This window comes from Microplitis demolitor, chromosome 9 (genome assembly GCF_026212275.2).
Source record: "Microplitis demolitor isolate Queensland-Clemson2020A chromosome 9, iyMicDemo2.1a, whole genome shotgun sequence".
Taxonomy (NCBI): domain Eukaryota; kingdom Metazoa; phylum Arthropoda; class Insecta; order Hymenoptera; family Braconidae; genus Microplitis; species Microplitis demolitor.
Genome location: NC_068553.1, coordinates 4,225,871 through 4,246,941, shown reverse-complemented (window position 1 = coordinate 4,246,941; position 21,071 = coordinate 4,225,871). Strand labels below are relative to the sequence as shown.

The 21,071-nt window shown below is 29.4% G+C and overlaps 1 protein-coding gene across 2 annotated transcripts; it reads right to left on the bottom strand.

The window, feature by feature from the left end:
- Positions 1-3,080: 3,080 nt before the first annotated feature.
- On the bottom strand, positions 3,081-7,214 carry LOC103580631 (uncharacterized). 2 transcript variants are annotated; one of them, XM_014440761.2, is made up of 7 exons: positions 6,957-7,214; positions 4,953-5,058; positions 4,622-4,867; positions 4,477-4,553; positions 4,022-4,355; positions 3,719-3,943; positions 3,081-3,642 (listed from the first exon to the last, which is right to left on the bottom strand). In XM_014440761.2, exons 1-7 carry the CDS (start codon positions 7,053-7,055, stop codon positions 3,509-3,511), a joined length of 1,221 nt encoding a protein of 406 aa, XP_014296247.2. In that variant the 5' UTR covers positions 7,056-7,214; the 3' UTR covers positions 3,081-3,508. The 2 variants fall into 2 exon arrangements, with proteins under 2 accessions (XP_014296247.2, XP_014296248.2); XM_014440762.2 differs by lacking the exon at positions 4,622-4,867.
- Positions 7,215-21,071: the final 13,857 nt, after the last annotated feature.

Here is a 21,071-nt window from a genome sequence, read left to right as displayed (position 1 = left end):
CATTCCTTTCAATAATACCTATGGAAAATAATACCAAAAATTTATTATAGTCGTAATTGTTATCAATCGTAATTTAATGATAATATTAATAGCAATAATAATAATAATAATAATAATAATAATAATAATAATAATAATAATAATAATAATAATAATAATAATAATAATAATAATAATAATAATAATAATAATAATAATAATAATAATAATAATAATAATAATAATAATAATAATAATAATAATAATAATAATAATAATAATAATAATAATAATAATAATAATAATAATAATAATAATAATAATAATAATAATAATAATAATAATAATAATAATAATAATAATAATAATAATAATAATAATAATAATAATAATAATAATAATAATAATAATAATAATAATAATAATAATAATAATAATAATAATAATAATAATAATAATAATAATAATAATAATAATAATAATAATAATAATAATAATAATAATAATAATAATAATAATAATAATAATAATAATAATAATAATAATAATAATAATAATAATAATAATAATAATAATAATAATAATAATAATAATAATAATAATAATAATAATAATAATAATAATAATAATAATAATAATAATAATAATAATAATAATAATAATAATAATAATAATAATAATAATAATAATAATAATAATAATAATAATAATAATAATAATAATAATAATAATAATAATAATAATAATAATAATAATAATAATAATAATAATAATAATAATAATAATAATAATAATAATAATAATAATAATAATAATAATAATAATAATAATAATAATAATAATAATAATAATAATAATAATAATAATAATAATAATAATAATAATAATAATAATAATAATAATAATAATAATAATAATAATAATAATAATAATAATAATAATAATAATAATAATAATAATAATAATAATAATAATAATAATAATAATAATAATAATAATAATAATAATAATAATAATAATAATAATAATAATAATAATAATAATAATAATAATAATAATAATAATAATAATAATAATAATAATAATAATAATAATAATAATAATAATAATAATAATAATAATAATAATAATAATAATAATAATAATAATAATAATAATAATAATAATAATAATAATAATAATAATAATAATAATAATAATAATAATAATAATAATAATAATAATAATAATAATAATAATAATAATAATAATAATAATAATAATAATAATAATAATAATAATAATAATAATAATAATAATAATAATAATAATAATAATAATAATAATAATAATATTTTTTTCTGTTATTTGGCTCATAAGAAATCAAAATTAATCAAATTATAGTCAATAAAAAAAATTTAACAATAGTATTAGAAAACAAAAAAAAAAAAAAAAAAAAAATCTTGCGATTTTGGGTATCGCCGGTGAAAAAATCATGTGCTCCCATGTTATTTGATCCAAAAGGAAGGTCTCTGAGAAATTAGAGCAAAATCGTCGGGGGGACCTATTCCGAAGAATAGCCGAGCATTGTTTGCCATCATAACGAGTTTAAGCTTACTCTAATTATTCATCTTACTTGTTATCACCCGAGGTATATGCTATACTTATTTTCTACTCACACACTTAGTGTTACTGCACACCTCAAGCGCGAAGCGCTAAGGGTGATTGATGATCAGTCTATTATTTTCGACTTATTCACTGGATTACCTGACAGTTGGTCTGTGGAAAATTGATGTGCAAGAATTGAATTGCGACTATTAATCCGTGAAGAATTGATCCTAGCGACAATTAATCTACCGATAATTCATCTAAGGGATAATTGATCCGAGTAGCAGTTTATTCGCTGACAATTGATTCAAACGACAATGCATATAATATCATTGGTTGCATACGTTAATACCCCTGAATACAAAATATCAGTTATCGTCCTTCCAGAGAGTAACGTCGAAAATTTTCGGTTTGTAATTACATTAGTATGTTAACACACCTACACTTGCAACGGTACGGAAAAAATTATCTAATGAAATTAATTCACATCAGAACGACGTACTCTGAGGATAAACTGCAACCAAATTTTATATCATTCGGTCAATTGTTATTCAGATCAATTGTGTCTCAAATCAATTATCGTTGGATAAATTGTCGATGAATCAATTATCGCTCGGAGCAGTTTTCGGCAGATGAATTATTGCTTGGATGAATTGTCGCAGATCAATTATCGCGGATTGATTGCCTTCGTTTCAACCGTTGTGTCACTATTCACTTACATCTAATTATCGCTACACTCTTTTGATTGCATCAAAATGGATGACATTGAAAACTAGTACAAAGACAATTCATTAAAGAACAATTTCGACCCAATAATAAATCGATAGATTATTCCATTAATTAAATATAAATTATTTTAACCTCAGAGACATGAGACATTTTCGTTTATAAAACTTTGTAAACACGATAAATCTTGATAGACACTATTGGTCGGACAAACTTTTTTTTTATGTTCTGCGTATTTTTTATCACAAGAACCCTTTTAAAATCACTGTTTAAATCCTTTAAATTTCATTGTAATTAATTAAAACGTATTATTTGTGCTGAATACTGAAAATGCCAATGATCACGAAAAAATCGATTTATTGGTTCGAAAGATGCCGATGATGAAAAATTTAAAAAACAACAATTTACTTCATTATTCTCGAATAACGTATGTTTTCAATCCTCACATATTCCATGTCATATGCCTAGTAGTTCCATTATGTTTGTTGACGGCTATAAAAATTATTGTAATGAATTCGTTAGTCTAAATAATATCATCATAAATAATTTTTAAAAATCACTGTATCTGAAATTTTTTTCCAGATGATTCATATATCAACTCACTGGTTTAATTCACAATTAATATAACTTTTCATCTTGATCACTTCTTATAATTTCCATCCAAAACTTTTAATCTATTAAGCGTAATCGTAATCAAAATTTCGAAAAACAATCCTTATTGATTATTTTGAGTTTTTCGAGGATTAACACAGAACTCCCCTTTTTTTTTATTTCGGGTAAGATAGAATAAATACAAAAATAGAAAAAAACATAAAAATATTGTTAATTATATTGACAATTATCCTTTTGTTTGATGAAAGCTCAACATGTTTTTTTTTAACACTTATAGTCCATGTAGCCTATGTACTAACATTTGTATTATAATATAGACGAAAACACTAAAAATTTTTTGAAACGAAGTTAGCCTATAAAAAATTAAAAACATTCCAACTTATTAATATTCGTGACTGTGAAAAATATTTACTAATAATACTCAGACTAATGCAATGGTTATTAAGTATGAGAATAATAAAATAGACTAGTGGATAATTTTCGTGATTGAACACCTGAAAGTCTAGAAAAAATTTAGGGGCAGACAATGGTAACGAAAATGTTTTCTATGTAGAAAAACTGCTCATTGCTCCTGGCTACAGTTGAACTGAAGAGATCTGTATAATTAAACAAAATAACTCGATGCGTTTAAGATCTTGCAAATGATATTGAACTTGGAACAGTTACATCGACCATTAAAACATGAAGTAAGAGTTAAACGTTCACAAGCTTTGTCGCTGAAGCATTGGTCGTTCAGTCCTATTGAAAATAAAGGTGAATAAAGTAAGAATAATTTATAGCATATAGTTGGATAAAAAGCAAATTTGTTACTTACTTTTTGCGTACACACGGCAGTAATGGTTTTCATAATAGTAATCGACTTGACAAGTGTGTTCTGTAACAGCAAGTTCTGGTTCAGCGCTATATTTCCTTTGGCCATGATTTCGGCAATATCCGTTAACATTTTGATAACTTGGTAAGCAGCGACATTTGCGTCCAGAACATGAAGTATGATCGAGGAGCTCACAACTCTTATTGGTGTGGCAATATCCTTCTATTTCTATAGAAAGATATTGATTATTTATATGATTGAAAATGAATTACAATTAATAGATGGCAAAACACATTTGCTGCTCACCTGTCGCGTACTTTATGCACGAACCATCTTTTTCGTAATAATTATAATCACATTGACAGCTATTTGATTTACAAATTGCATAAAGAATACGGCAGTCGATATCATGGCTACATTTTGCACCAAGATTTCCCAAACACCGTCCATTGATGGGATGATAATTTTGTAAGCAACTACATTTACTTCCAGAACATGAAGCGTAATCAAGATAGCTACAATCCTCATCGCTGGAGCAATCATTAAATTCTGGTTCGTTACAAGATAAACTGCTTGAATTGAGCTTTGTTCCCTTTGGGCATCTACATTCTTTGAAGTCGTAGCCATTCTTAAAGTTCTCCTGGAAGGCATGAAATCAAGTAGATCTATACATTATCCTTGTGACAAATTATAACAGTTTTAAAATAATTGATTTTTTTTTTTTTTTTTATTGACTACACCTAAATATTTTGACACAATACCTGAGTTGCAACATCACAAATGAGACCGTCGAGTTCAATATGCAAACACATTTTACAACGTTCACCCCATTTTGTATCTGTAAATAAAATTCTATTAATATATATAGTAATTACAAATATACAGCTATCAAGCAATGCGTTTTACTTGATTCCCTATGAAAACCAGATTGCGATGTAAAATCATTGTTCAGGTGAATTTCTCCATTAGTAGTGTTGTGATAATAAATACTGAACCCTAATTTTAGCTGTCGTTTTACTTTTTTTGCCAAACAAATAGTGTTGTTGTATTCATTAGAACCAAATTGACAAACGCATGTATTATTTTCTGAGCATTTAGCATTAGCTATTGGTAAGCAATCCATGAATTTATTACATGGACTGCCCAGTGTAACTGATAATTTTTTCATAATCAATTATAAAATACACTAGTCACAAAAAAGTATTATTAGCTATAAAAGTTTATCGAACATAATTACCGTTCTTTGCGCAAAAGTGTCGTTTATCCATCCACTGTAAGACACTAGTGAGCCTCGGCAAACACTGGTAGGGTTCACAGCAGGATTTTGTAGAATGGGGATCACACTTTTAAATGATTAAAAAATGATTTCGTTTCAGTTTTTATAATTGTTTACTATATTTTCATGATACCAGCATCGTGACTTTAAGTTTCAGCGTCCGTAGAGTCAATCAAAACAAGCTTATTTTAGCCCAATGCCACGAGCAAATGGCAGGCAGATGCGTAAATTACATATGGGGCATTCACGCTGAATCGGACGAGTTTGAAAATTTTAGTTTTTAATTTCCGTCATTTTTTTATTTTTTTAGTACTCATTAAAAAACTCATCATCCAAATTTTGAGATTTTTTTTATCATTGGTTCAAAAGATATGGAATTTTCAAAAAAATCGATTTTTTCATGGATTATTGCTTACAACTTTTTGAAAAATGGTTTAAACAAAAAAACTCAAAGAATAAAAAAGATTCGATTTCCCGTGTACTTTTAGAAAAAAAAAATACGAATAATTTTCCGGAAAATTTTTCCGCGTTATTATCGAGTTTTAAAACTTTCAAGTCGTTTTCTGAGAATCATGCATTTTTTTATTTTTCTGAGAATTTGTGACAACAAACTACTATCTATGCCACAACTTTTCAGGTAGTTCCAGTCGTGGGAACTCCGTAGCTATTTTTTGTTTTTTAGATTTTTCAAAAGTAAAAAAAATTTTTTTTCCTATTAAAATCATTATTTGCACTTTTCGTGATTATATATTATTTCTTATATCGTTTTTCAGTATTTTCTTAGAATTCTACACACTCGAATGATTTTTCAGATAGTTTCTCAAATTTTTTTAGTTTTTTTACCAAATTTTGTTTGCTAAAAAATACGATTTTAAAAGTAAAAAAATTTAATGGGCTATTTGGAAAATCATTCAATTGCGTAGAATTCTAAGATAATACTGGAAAAAGGTGGAAAAAATAATATATAATGACAAAAATAGCAATCAATGATTTTTAATAGGAAAAAAAAAAAAAAAAACAAATTTTTTTACTTTTCAGAAATCAAAAGAAAAAAAATAGCTACGGAATTCCCACGACTGGAACTACCTGAAAAGTTGTGGCATAGATAGTAGTTTGTTGTCACAAATTTTCAGGAAAATCAAACTATGCATGATTGTCAGAAAGCGAGATTAAAGTTTAAAACTCGAAAAGTACATAGGAAAACAAAACTTCTTTGCCCCTTGAGTTTTTTTATTTACACCATTTTAAAAAAGTTATAAGCAAAAAACTATGAAAAGAGCGGTTTTTTTGAAAATTCCATATTTTTTGAACCAATGATCAAAAAAATTTTAAAATTGAAAAGGATGAGTTTTTTGATGAGTACTAAAAAATATCAAAAAATTACGGAAATCATAAGTTTAAATTTTTAAAATCGTCCGATTTGCGTAGAATGCCCCATATGCTTCTAGGTAGTAAGAAGGAATAAATTCGATTCATTCTTTGGGAAGAAAGAAATAATTTTTTTGCCCGCTGAACGTTAGTTTCACTTTTGATTATAGCTCCAATATTTGTTATTTGTATTTTAGTTATTTTATATCACTAATTTAGATTATGCGAGTGACAGTTCTAGCTTTGTGGTCGAATATTATACAAATAGACGTAAGCGATAAACAATATTTACTTTTTCTGCTTAGTCATAAATAGCAAATCACAATTTCTGCTTACACTTATAGTTCATCACACCATTGGATTTAAAGTGACTTCTGTCTGACTGGCTGCTAACAATAAAACTTGAAGGTCCAATGCAGATAAACATAAAAAATATAGTGTGTGACATAAGATGAAGCACGATTTCAGACGATGAGTAAAAGGTCAATCCTCGCCTATGCCTCGCGCAGCCACTTTAATTCTGGTCTGAAGTTATCTTGTTTCATCTCGTGTCACAGAATATGCTATAACATTCAAATCAATTTGTAGTATACTCACCTGATAAAACTGTGGTAGGCAATGATCACGTGCGAATATATATGATGCCATTAAATCAAGGCTAATTATATAGAATATAAAAAATGATTTTTGAATCATTCCTGCTAATTCTAAATGCTTTGTCACCTAAACAGCTCAATAACAACCAAGGAAACGTCAATTATTGACCAAGTCAGATAACGTATTTGATAAATTTTTTGAAATATTGGAATAAATGTCACATTTATTCGGATGCTTGTTACAAATACAAAAGTTGTGAAAGGAAATTCTTTTTATAGGTTAATTTAACTCACAAGCTTGTTTCTTTTGTGATCACAATCATTTTTGATAATTAGTTGTTATGTTCTTTAACAAAATACGTGACTGCGGAAAAATTTTTCGCGAATAAACAAAATATTTTGATACGTTTTCACGTGCCTTGGGTGCATACGATAAGTAGCCATGTACCTCGTATTATTCGCTATCAGGATTGAATTAATTACTATCGAGTGACATCCATTAGGAATTCTGAAACCAAAAGGTGGGAGAATTTATGTAGATTAAAAGAGACTTTACTCTTAATTGTTTGTGATAATCAGGGTCAGGGACTTCGTGTGGAAGGGGAAATACTATTACATTACAAAAAGAAATACGTATGATCGACAGTATTCGTTAATCAGTAATGTTCAGGTTTAATAACGACGATGTTCAAATGATTGAAAACTGTCAAAATCACATGTGAAAAGATCTAACCCTGCTACCCAATGCATATAGGTGATGTGAATACGCAAATTATATGAAAATACATGCCGGTTGCGTGTTTTATAAGACCATTTCTGTATCTATCATACTTTTCGAGACATTCAAAAAATAAAGTTGAAAAATTAGAAAAATTTTGAATTTTGAATAACTTTCGCAAAAAATTTTTCTAATTTTTTTCCTTTGGCAAATCTCTGTTTTATGATAAAAGAAAAGTTTTGACCAAATTTCGTTTAAATTGAAAGAGGTCGATTCTAAGTACTGGTCGATTTGACATGGAATGACCCATATATATATATATATAAATAAAAACATATATTTCAGAGATTGATAACAAGAACAATCGTAGGAATGAATTCAAGACAAGAAATAAGACAAAATTAAAGACTTAAGATAAGATTAAAGATAAGACGAAGATTAAGACAGAATATTAAAAAAAAGTGAAGACGAATTTTACGACTACGAGTAAAGTAAAAAATTAGACAAAAATAAAAAAACAAAGTAAGACAAAATTCAAGACTGCAAATAAGACAAAAATTAAGACACAAAGTGAATCGAAATTCATGACTACAAATAAGATAAAAAATGTGAAGAAAATTAAAACAAAATTCAAGACTAAAAATGAGATAATAAATAAGACAAAAATTAAGACACAAAGTAAGACAAAATTCAAGACTAAAATTAAGATAAAAAATAAGACAAAAATTAAGTTTTATGTTTAGTCTTGAATTTTGTCTTACTTTGGGTCTTATTTTTTGTCTTATTTATTATCTCATTTTTAATCTTGAATTTTGTTTTAATTTTCGACTTATTTTTTATCTTATTTGTAATAATGAATTTTGATTAACTTTGTGTCTCTAATTTTGTCTTATTTCTTGTCTTGAATTCCGTCCTACTTTTTTTCTTGTTATCAATCTCTGAAATATATGTTTATTTATATATATATATATATATATGTGTATATATATATATAGTAACATAGATCAAGTTCAAGAAATCGAAGAGTTAGAACGTCTGAAATTTATTTTCCAAAACGTATAGAATTTTTTTTTTATTTTCATATGTTCAATAACCTTGTAAACACACGATTTATCGACATTAAAATTTAATGAGATGTAAGTCTCAATGGACCTTTTGAACTTTATGCTACGTCTCTCAATCGGTTAATTTATTCTTGAGATATTATTTGCCAAAATTGTATTCTCTCTCACACAGACACATACCAATCGTACGCACACATACGCACACAACACGCAACCGGCATGTATTTTCATATAATTTGCGTACTAACGTCGCCTATATGCATTGGGTAGCAGGGTTAGATCTTTTCACATGTGACTTCGACAGTTTTCAATCATTTAAACATCGTCGTTATTAAACCTGAACATTACTGATTAACGAATACTGCCGATCACACGTATTTTTTTTTTTTTTTTACATATGTATTAGTGCTACATTTCGACTTCATTTCTTAACTCAAATAAAATTTCTTATATGCTATTAAATCGCAAAAGAAAATAACATTTTAAGGCGATTCAAAATTATTTTAAACGATTCAAAGAGTCGATTGCTATTAGGTACTTCGTAATCATGAGGCAAATTTTTTTATCTCGATGGATCCGATTCCTATACAATATTAAAATAGTTGTTACGAAATTGTGGGGATCAATTGTATGTCTTATGTTTAATTACCTACTATATTGAGACCATTCTTCAAGGGCCCTCCCACTTTTTTCAAAAAAATGTGGCTCTACCTGGTGGCCATCAGCTGAACTAAAAACAATAAAAGAGATGAAAAACTTTAAAATTAAATTAAAATTATTTAAAGTGATAAAATTCCAAAAATGTTAATTTTTAAATGAATAAAAAAATTTATATGTCTTTTTTGAATCATTAGCTAATGCCAGAAAAATCTAAAACCCGAGATTGAAAAATAATATTTGCATTGAACCTTACCTGTCAAAATCACAATTATTTTCGATAAGTGATTAAAAAAAATTAAGGAATTTATCGAAAAAAGAGCTTTGTATAAGTAATTTCGTAAACGCGTTGAATATTTAAAAAATTACTCGAAGTAGTTACAATCTCTCAGTTAGCGTAGTTTCTTTAATAAATTTCAACATTGTATTCGCCATTTAGTAATTTTTTATTTTGACAGATGTAAACATCAGGTCTGTATAATATTTTGGGTGCACGCGAAGGTGCTTGAATATAGTAGCGGGAAAAATTAAATTAAATAAATTTATTTCTTTTAATCATAACAATAATAAAGTTCTATGTAGCATTACTTCAATTAATTTTATTGACAAATAAAAATGTTTTTGATTTAAAGTATCAAATAAATAAATATATATATATATATATATATATATATATATATATATATATATATATATATATATATATATATATATGTCAGATCAGAAAAATGTTATCTTTAAAAGCTCTGTATGCCATTTTTTGCCGGGCGAGCTAATATATATATATGTATATATATATATATATATATATATATATATATATAGTGGAATTTAATATAGTGGAAACTTAAAACATGCAAACCTTCTCAATAAGACAATTTATAGATAAATTGGGATAACCATCAACGTAAAACGTTGACATTTGGTGAAAACTCGATTTTCGAAAGTCGAAGTGAAAACAATAACTTCCTGAATTTTTTGAGAATCGTCAATTCTTATAATGGGAAGTTGAAAATAAACATTTCATTTTCAATTATCGTAAATTATAATTTTTATCTGATGCCCACGTCTTAGTCTTGTCGAGAAGATGAAAACCTGCGAAAAATAGTTACAAGTCTCCTAAAAATATGGTTGATGGCTTAAACGATCCAGAATGGCGTCCAGAAAAAAGCGTTTTTTGGATTTTTTTTAGCAAAAGAAAATTACAATTGTTATTAACAAAAAACCGTTAAAAAAATTAGCCGTCCAGTTTTTTGGCCAAATCTCAAAAAGTATAAGTGATAGTTCAAATATTAAAACGTTTCTGAAAAAGCAGAAAATTTGAGTAAAAAAGTTCTCGACTCCCTGAATTGTAGCTCCAATATTTGTAATTTTTATTTAACGTTGAAAATTGGCTTTTGCGCGGCAGTTGAGACATGTGTGCGTCGCCGCTCTAGTGAGCGTAGTTGTTAAATAATTTTTTTATACAATTAAATATTAATTAAAAAATTTAAAAAAATTCTGGTGTCATCTAAACACTTCAAAGAATATGATTCCGCGGTATTCAAAGTTGTATCACCATTTTTCAAAAAGTTATTCGATTGTTAATTAACATTTTTTTTACGGGTATGTGTTGTCATAAAAGGCGGTGTAAAAGTTTAAATAATTAATCGATAAATTTTTTGTTTCTTGGAGCCCTTTTTATAAACATACTCAACAAGATGACGTGAAAAAAGTTTATAAAATATTTTTATTTCATTAGTAATTAATTTTTAAAGTAACAAAAAAATTAAAAATTTAAATAATGTAAGTTAAATAATTTTTTTCTTTGAATCTTAAGCTATTACTGATTTCATATCCTTGTTAAGCATAACAGAAACAAAAACTTGTTTTTATAATGTGAGGGTTAGTAAAAAAGTTTGTGACAAACTGTTTTTGAAATTATGATATAATATTCTTATTTCGGAGACAGAATCCTAAATTTATATGACGGTGTCCAAATTTTTTTCTGAAAACAAGAATCTTAATGATGCAAACTAGAATTTTGAATTTTACAATAATTTTATCATGCAATAATAGAAAAAAAATTTTTTTTTTATGATACGTGGGTCAGTAAAAAAATTTTTGACAAACTGTTATTAAAACAATAATCTGATGTTTTACTTTCAAAAACGGCATCCAAAATTTATGTTACTGAGTTTGGATTTTTCTTTGCAAACTAGAATCTTAATAATCTAAACTGGAGTTTTTAATTTTGCAATACTTTTGTTTGGTAAAACTTAAAGAAAAGTTTGTTATTTTATGATACATTGATATGTAAGTTACATTTGTACACAAAATCGTAAATTTAAAATTTTTTTCATAAAATTATGAATTAGTATTCTAATATTACCGAACCCGAATTATATTTTCTATCAGTACATTGAATTTTTAAGATTAGTACTCCATTGTATACTGAAAATGTACGAAGTTTACAAGTATTTTTAACAGTGTATTAATAACTTGTTACAGAACCTAATAATTTGAAAACTTACTTTGTTATATTTTAATCACCTCTTGTAACAACTAATAATTTCATTACTCGATTACTTTTTTTACTCATTTTTTTTAACTTTCCGCTAAAAAAAATTGCAAATTTTCAAAAATTCGAGAAGGTATTGGTTTCAGTCCGATTTTCTAAAATCAAATTTCTAAGAGATCTTGACGTTTTAAAGTTCTAGGAAGCTATTCTCACTAATTTCAAGATTATGTCCGAATGTATGTATGTATATACGTACGTACGTACATATGTAAGCACCTATAACTTTTGAACGGATGAACCGATTTTGATCTTCAAGGTCTCATTCGACGCGGCTTGTCAATATCTAAAAGCTTAAAAACTTGGAGCTTGATCGGTATGGCTCGTTCAGAGATATTCCAAAAAATAAACTTTTTTCAAAAATGTTTTTTTTGAATACCTCGTAATGTGCATGATGAATTGATACTACAATCAACTAGGCTCTTAAGTTTCACAAGCCGTGTCGAATGTCATGTCAACCATCAAAATCGGTTCATTCGTTCAAGAGAAACCTTTGTCGAAAGAATTAAAAAAAAAAACTTTTTTTAGCATTTTCGAAATTTCTCAAAAAACTACTACATGAATCAATTTAAAAATCTGATCAGCTGTAGAAGTTAATAAAAAGCGTCAATTGCAACCTTAACCGTCTTAATCGGTTCATTCGTTCGAGAGATATCGTTGGAGAAAAAATGGTAAAAAACATTTTTATTTCGGAAACAAAGGCATACATTAGTATTTTCGAGCTCGAGAAGCTCGAAAACAGCGGGAAGCTTTGGGGATGGCCCGCATGGTCAAATGACAGACCGTTTTTTTTTTTTTTTTTTTTTTTTTTTTTTTTTTTCATTTTTCTTTACTTTTATTTATTCTTTACTTATTTGTTATGTTTTTCGTTACTTATTTTTTCATTTTACTTACATTTTTATTACTTTCATTCATATAGAATAAATTGTTTTTGAAAAAATTGATAGTTAGTAATGCTGTTAAACTCGCGACCTAGTTTGCCTCTTATCATAATTCTTTAATCATTTCTGTTAAAAAAATTTTAAGAACCCTTTTGGCTAAAAAATATTTGTAGATTTTCGAAGTCTGGGCAGTCTACTCCCCTTCCCCTCCTCAGCACTTTTCATGTTAAAAATTTTGGGGGAAGCATTTTGACTCAGTGGCCCATTTTTCCTCAATGCTCCACCCCCCCCCCCCCCCCCCCCCCACACACACACCTTAAACACTTTATAAGATAAAAATTTTAGGCGGCCGATGTCGCCCCTAAATATTTAGAAGCGTCCAAAATGTTAGGGGGCCCATCTCGTCCCTCTCCCTTTCCCTATATTGGGGAGTAAAAATTAATGCACGTAGAAGAAAAATTGTTAGATCAAGATCAAGTATTTATAATAACTGATTAAATATGGAAACCTAACAGAGTATAACATCATGTCATTATACGATCTTATTTGCTGTTAAAAAATTACTTATGAGTAAAGTGAAACATAGTCGTGAAATAAATATTACCCGTGTAAGAAAAAATTCGTTCCAGGAACGTTCATGACAGCGAACGTTTAGAAATTGGAACAGTTGAAATTTTCAAAATGAACATTTTCGGAACATTGAAAAAATTAAAGGTGAGACAAATTTTAAAAAACTTCATATGTTTTTGCAGGATTTTTCTATTATAAGAGCGAAAATAATTTAGATTAGCAATTTAATAGTTTCAAAAAACTTGAAAAAAATATACTTACTTGAGGATTATAAAGATTAGAATGTTAATATATTAACTCATATCGGAATTTTTTAGGTCTGAGTCTAAAAAATTTTTGTTTTTGTATATTTTTAGTTGTTTTAAAATTAAATATTTGAGAGTTACTATGAACGTCTCCTGGTTTTTACCGCAATCATCAGAATTGAATCCGTTCATGATATTCTGCCTTATTGGAAAATAGTTCAAAAAATGGTCATGATTCAAACTAATCATGAACATTTTTTTACTCGCATTAGAACTTTCTAACAAATTTGAGGTTTTCTATTATCTTGCTACTTGTTCAGAAAATATTCAGAATAAAAAGTTTTTAGAACCAATTATGAACATTTTTTTACTCTTACAAGAAATTATTGGCAAATTTTGGTTTTTTATAACTAAATATCAACATTTTCTTACTCATCAGAACTTTTTGGGAAATTCGGGTTTTTATACTATCTTGCTAATGCTCAGAAAACCACGCAAAAAAAGTTATTAGAACTAAGTAAATATAGTTTAATCAAATTAATCGATTAAGATGATTCTCGCGACGATCGACGCATCTTATAATGTTCTAGAGTTTCAAACATTGAAGAAAAAAATTATTACTTTGCCGTATTTAATTAATGTTTTACACGGACAGAATTAACTCAACTTAAATGCATCAACTTAAAAATTTACAGAGTTATTGGGGGTGCATTAAGCAGAAAAAAAACTTGGCAGCATTAGTCTTTTGATCGATATTTACAAAAAAGCGGTTGACTCACTAAATATCCAAAAAAAGTCATTTTTTGTACTTATTTCTAATGGATGTTGAAAATTAAAAATATTTTTTTCTTTTGTTGCGTTCGGGCTTATCTATTTATTACACAGAATATTTTTAAATAGACTAGGTTGACGTCATTAGGGTGTCGATAGACCCCAAGTGGGTCAGTTGTTGACCTTCCTTTAATTTATGCAAAATAAGTTTATTTACTTACCATGGTGGAGATTATGGGCCCTATAAGTCGGCCCAAATAATCCCTTGATGCCTCCTTTGAGTGCGACCAAGACGAGCTTTGAAAGCCTGGTTCCTCAGCAAGGAAAGGTAATTCCAATTAGTCGATTAATCACCAGAGCTCGAAGGCTCAACAACACAAGAGCTCGAAGGCTTAACAATACAAGAGCTCGAAGGCTTAACAATACAAGAGCTCGACGGCTCAGCAACACATGATCTCGATAGCTTCAACAATACACGAGCTCGAAAGCTCAACAACACGGCTGCGTAAAATTTGACACGACGACATAATATCCGCGACAAAATATCCGACGAAAAAACACCCGCAAACCTAAACACCACCTACAAAACACCCGCAATCAAAAACACCCACCACACGGTATGACGCTTTTCGAGACCAAGACAATTCATCCCGGACAATTCATCCTTCGCGACAATTCATTCCTACCACAATTACTCCGAACTACTCCAAATGAAGAGAAATGCAAATAATTAATTTTTTTAATCAAACATTTTTTTTTTTTTTTTTTTTTTTCACAAAAAAATAAAATACTAACAACCATTATAATTATTAAATACGAATTTTGTGTGTGTACAATTAGAAAAATCCATCTTCCGATTGACCCTGTGGGCCAGCCCTAAAACTTCCCGCTATCTTCAAGCTCCTTGAGCTCGAAAACATTGTTGTGTATGCGTTTTCGACCTTATCGGGCTCCAAAATACTTTTGGATGCCAATGTTTCCGAAAAAAAAACGCTTATTACCATTTTTTCTCCAACGATATCTCTCAAACAAATTGACCAATTGAGACGGTTAAGATGGCAATCGATGAGTTTTAAACCTGATTAGATTTTGAAATCGATTGGAACACCACAAAACAGTATAGAAGTTGCGCTCTTTTTTCATGAGTTTTGTGTGTAGGCAATTAAAAAGATATACCCACACATAAAAAAATGTCAAAAATTGCACTAAGTCCCTGAACCCTGCCGGAGCTTCGTCCCTGGACCCCCTTATTGAGAGACTCTTTTTTCACGGAAAAAAAACAAAACGATTTTCTTCTTTTTTTTTTTTTTTATTGATTTTTATTAAAAATTCTCTAGATTTCTATTAAGAAAGTTAGAATTAAGTGATGAATTGTCGGGGATGAGTTGTCAAAAGATGAACTGTCGCGGGGATGAATTATCGGGGATGAGTTATCAGAAGATGAATTGTCTTGGTCTCAAAAAGCGTCACACTGTGTGGCGGGTGTTTTGTCGGGGGTGTTTTGGTTTGCGGGTATTTTGTTGTCAGGTATTTTAGCATCAGGTCAATTGTCGTGTTACCCAACAACACATGAGCTCGAAAGCTCAGCAACACATGATCTCGAAGGCTCTATAACAACTTCCTCAAATTTAATTTTCGGACGACCTTTGGTGAGTTCCGTGATGACACCTCGAATCCCGCGACTGAGCTGTACTGTACATCCTGGCCTCCTGCTTTATCGGCCTCGCAGCATAAATGGTGGTATGATAGGTGGTGAAGGAGCCCGAACTACTGATTAGCGCTCAAAGCAAAGGAAAGATGGAACAGTTAGTAAGCGCTCACCCTTTTAAGGTTCTTTAGATAAAAGATTTGTATTCAGGTTAAATTTTAGGTTTGATTCCTCTGAATTTGGAAACAAGAGAATCAGTCAGTTAATGATACAGAGTTTTGTGCTCTTTGAGATCTCGCGATTAACTGAGCTGATTCTGCTACTCTTCAACTAAGTACATTCAACGAAATGTTAACGTTGCATCTCAGGTTTTCTATTAGAGAATCGCCGTGGCCCGGGTCTCATGCGTCGACATCTGTTTAGACTATCCGCCAGCCACCGTGATATTCTTATCGCAATAGATTTCCGTTACATTGTTAGTGGTGAAAAGAAATAATTACCAACAAAGTAAAAATTTATTGATTTATTTATTATTATAAGAAGTGTCGATCCATTTATTCGCCTATTTTGGTGAATAAATAATTCGAGACTTCGAAAAAAAAATTTCTAAAATTTTTATTTAAATTTAATTAAAGCCAGAACGTCACACTCTTTATTATAATTTTTCCTAAATTTCCGTGCAATTATTAGTAGCTGAGATATCGGTTACTAAAGCCAAAAAAAATCCTTTTTCGTTTGTAGCTAATATCTTTGCAACAGATTGTCGTACAAGTCTTAAAAAAAAATCAAATTTAAGCTGAATAAATTTTCTAACTGACCTATGCATTGGTTGAGCTAATTAAATTTTTCCAAAGCCCGTGGACTCTGTCAAAGAAAATGAAAAATTTAGAAAATTTTTGTCTCGCGGTATTTATAATGTTTGCGCAATGTCCGTAGCTCGCAAAATAATTTGTTAAAAATGCGTCGAAACTAGAGATTTCAAGCTATAAAATGCATTTTTTTAAAATCTTAATACGATTATTTTTTACAAAGCTACAGTTTTGCAAAAATCATTAAAAAATTTCTAAAATTTTTCTGTTTCTTTTATTGCACGCCTCGAACGCGAAGTGGCGAGGTTGTGCTTTATGATATGAAGGGACAATAAAAAATCAATACAAACATAGCGTATCACTATATAGTACAAAACAAAGTCGCTTTTTCTGTCTCTATGTCCCTTTGTATGCTTAAATCTTTGAAACTACGCCACGGATTTTGATGCGGGTTTTTTTAATAGATAGAGTGATTCAAGAGGAAGGTTTATATTGTCACGGCTGCTACATTCAAAAATTTTTAATTTTTTTTCTCTCTCTTCCAAAATAAGTACACACTAAAACCTCCTGTACGTAAACCTTTTTATGTATAACGCCAACTTACTGACGCCAGAAGTCGTACCGGACAAATATACCTACCTGAGCGTTGTCAACGCTTTACAATTAAGTCGTATTGTACTAATGGACCACGCGTATTTTATATCTTCTCTTTCTGGAAATTTCATCATTTTTACTTAATGTACTTTTGAAATTTATGTATCCGTTCCCATTTAACTAATCTAAGCATAGAAGCGGTGATATTCTTTGATTTTTCATCTTAAAATTATAGACCACCCAACTCATGCGCACCTGCATGTGATTCTTGGAAATTAGAGAAAGCTAATGGAAATCTCCAAATTTATGGTTTCCTACACGAGCATGCTCAGCGACAGAGTGACGCCAGGTCATCAGCCTACTTTAATAGTCAAAATCTGTTTCCCAGGGATCACACGTGTGCATGGGCCTAGAACTTTCGGGCGAGTCCGAGTCCTCTCGTATGGGAAACTGGTTACCACCACTTTTCATATGCGAGGATCATATAAAAAGACCATGGACTTTAGCTCATTAGTTCTTTTGGGCATCAAACTCTGAACCTTACCGAACTCCAGACACTTGACGGTGTTCGTGGCTAGAGGATTGATATCCCGATTGAGCATTCGGTCACGTGAGCCCAGATCATTGGATCGGTCCTTGATCGTCGTAAGCACTCGTATAATCGGTATATTATTTTCTACTAGCTTCAGAAGCATAATCAACGCGATATTAGCGTATAGCATCCGATCACGTGAGCCCAGATCGTACGATTGGTCCTTGATCGTTGTAAGTCGTGAACTAATATCAACCGTTTAGCACCGGTACAGCATTGATTATCTTCATCTTATTATAAACCATTTAATTTCATTCATTTTATTATTTTTATATTGAAATATACCACGAGAAACGTGGAGAATCAAAGAATATTTTACCGCGATAAATGCGAAGATTTTAAAGAATGTTTTACCGCGATAAATGCGAAGATTTTAAAGAATATTTTACCGCGAAAAGGCGAAGATTTTGAATAATATTTAGAAATATTTTTTTTCCGCGAAAAATACGCGAAGATTTTATAAATTTATATTACCGCGAAGACGCGAAGAATTTGAATACATTGAAATTATTTTACCGCGAAAAGCGCGAAGACTTTCATTTTTAATTTAACCTACAGAGATTTAAAAACGCATAACCATTGAAGCTTCTACAACAAGGTAGACTAAATAAATAAATAATTCGATAAATTTAAAATCACATTAATTGACCGCGAGAACGCGTCGTGAATAAGTGTCCTGTGTAACTGCTGACAGTCTTGACACCTCACCAAAACCTGTTTAGGGTAAGTTTTTGAATATTGTAACCATTGTTTGGTATTTTTATTTTTATGTACTCTGAAATAATTGTAACCCATATGCACGAAACATTTGCTTTTATATTTACTATTCTTAATATTGCCATTTGTAACCCCTTTTGTATTTTGAGAATATTGAGTCATTTAATAAATAAATACTCGTTAACATAAAACATTTGAAAAACATTATTTATCAGACAATTTTACTTTAACAACGAGATAATAGCTTCACGAGGCTTTTCGGCAACCCACCTTCCTTTATCCCTTATTTTACTACCTGTCTAGCCGCTCAGACCGATAGTTCACAGTAGGGGGTACACAATCTTACGTTTACCGCTCGACGTTTGATTGTGAAATTAGATCAGTCACATAATAAATTGGAAATCGTTTTGGGTTTTATCAATATTGTCTTCAACAATATTGTGTGGGCGCGAATTAAATATAAAATAGAATAAACTGAGCATTTGGTCACGTGAGCCCAGGTCATAGGATCGGTCCTTGATCAATGTAAGTACCTTTTTATTCACTATACTTTATACGAATATCGTACCTACGCCCATCACGATCTCCAATCGTGACAATATGTATAATAACATCCATTAAATAGTGGAGAAGTACTGTTATTTTTGAGGTTTCTAATGTGATGTCGTAAATAATTACATTTTTTCCGCTTACATTGCAAACGCAGGCTAAACCCTACGAGTTTTATCAAAATAATGTACTAAGTATTGTACACATTGTAAAGGTCTACAGAAAAGTCCGTCATGGTATATGTCTATCTCTTATGGATAACCCACAATAACTTTTTTTTGTCATTTACTTTTTACGAGAAATAATGGCTAATTTTCAAAGCGATTTTAACCAATACAGCCTTAATCCTTAACCAATCAAATACCTTGAATACATTGTTCATTTAATATAGATCTATATGGCCCTTTACACCGTATGATTCAAGTGAATATTTTCGAAGATATTACAGATTTAAAAATTGCGGGACGTAGCGTTTGCGGCGGTACCGGCCGGCCGCCCAGTGCGGCAAGAGCGTGCCTGTAAATAGCGCGTCTGAGGCCGCGGTTTTCCCTGTAGCACTTCGAATTTAGCAGCGATCGGACGCGTTTATTATATCGGAGCTCTCCAGCGAGGAAAATAGCAATACTTAGGTAATAAAAACGTGCTTTTCAGCGCGACAACGTATCAGTAATTATAAGTAAGTTACGATAAATAATTGTATGATAGTAGTTTTAAAGTATAAATTATATTCTATTCTAAGGTTAATTTTTAAATCGCACTTATAGTAATTATAAGTACCTACATAAGGTGAGATAAGATTAGATTAAATAAAACCATAATTTATGGATTGCAATTTTCTATTAAAATCTTGATTAAAATTTACAGTTAGATCAATTTAATATTAGGGAAATTATTTTCAAAAATCGTGATTTAAGGTAAGATATGTAAGTTCAGAAAAAGTACTTAATAGAATAGGTATCTTTTGTTGTTGATGATTGTTGATTATCTTTTGTTTTTAGTCGCACGAAAAGCAAATTATTTTTTAAGTACTTTTAATTTAATTAAAATCGTTGTTTAAGTTGAGGTATTTCAGTAAAAAAAAAGAACTGAATAGAATAGGTATCTTTTGTTTTTTATGATTGTTGATAATCTTTTGTTTCTAAATGGTAAGAATTTAGATATTTTTTACTGCGGCACATACTAATAATATGGCAATTTGTGCATAGGTAATCATACATATAGAACTGAGTAAATTTTGTACAGAAATTATAAAGTCATGTCTGGAAGACGTCGTCGTTCGAACATAGGTCGTAGTACAGTGAATGCCAGAAGAGGACGTTCAGCAAGAGATGAAGAATCGTCAACGGAACGTGAGGCTCGCCTCAGTCAGCTTCGGGATAGATATAGAGCTGAGAGAGAGAGAGAGAATCTTCAGTAGAGCGTGAGGTTCACCGCAGCCGAGATAGGGAAAGACATCGAATACAGAGTGCCAGAGAATCATCAGCACGAGTTACTAATTCATGGGTGAATAAAGAAAATTCTGCCATGAATTACGATCCTTCGATTTCTTACAAGGACGATCGTATAGTATCAATAGGTACTATGTCAGTAGTGTGTGAACATTGCTTGTCATTGAAATTCAAGGACGAATCAAAAGGCATGTGTTGCTTACAAGGAAAAGTCAAATTAGAAGAAGTTCTCCCTCCACCTGAACCACTTCACTCTCTTCTTACGGGTGATCATCTGGAATCCAAGCAATTCATGT

What these genes read in the sequence shown, in the direction of transcription:
- LOC103580631 (XM_014440761.2), bottom strand. Translation starts at nt 7,055, where the DNA reads ATGATTCAAAAATCATTTTTTATATTCTATATAATTAGCCTTGATTTA. An exon ending in GTGCATAAAGTACGCGACAG is followed by an intron (nt 3,944 to 4,021) that starts GTGAGCAGCAAA and finishes ATCTTTCTATAG; the next exon opens with AAATAGAAGGATATTGCCAC. An exon ending in CTGCCGTGTGTACGCAAAAA is followed by an intron (nt 3,643 to 3,718) that starts GTAAGTAACAAA and finishes TATTTTCAATAG; the next exon opens with GACTGAACGACCAATGCTTC.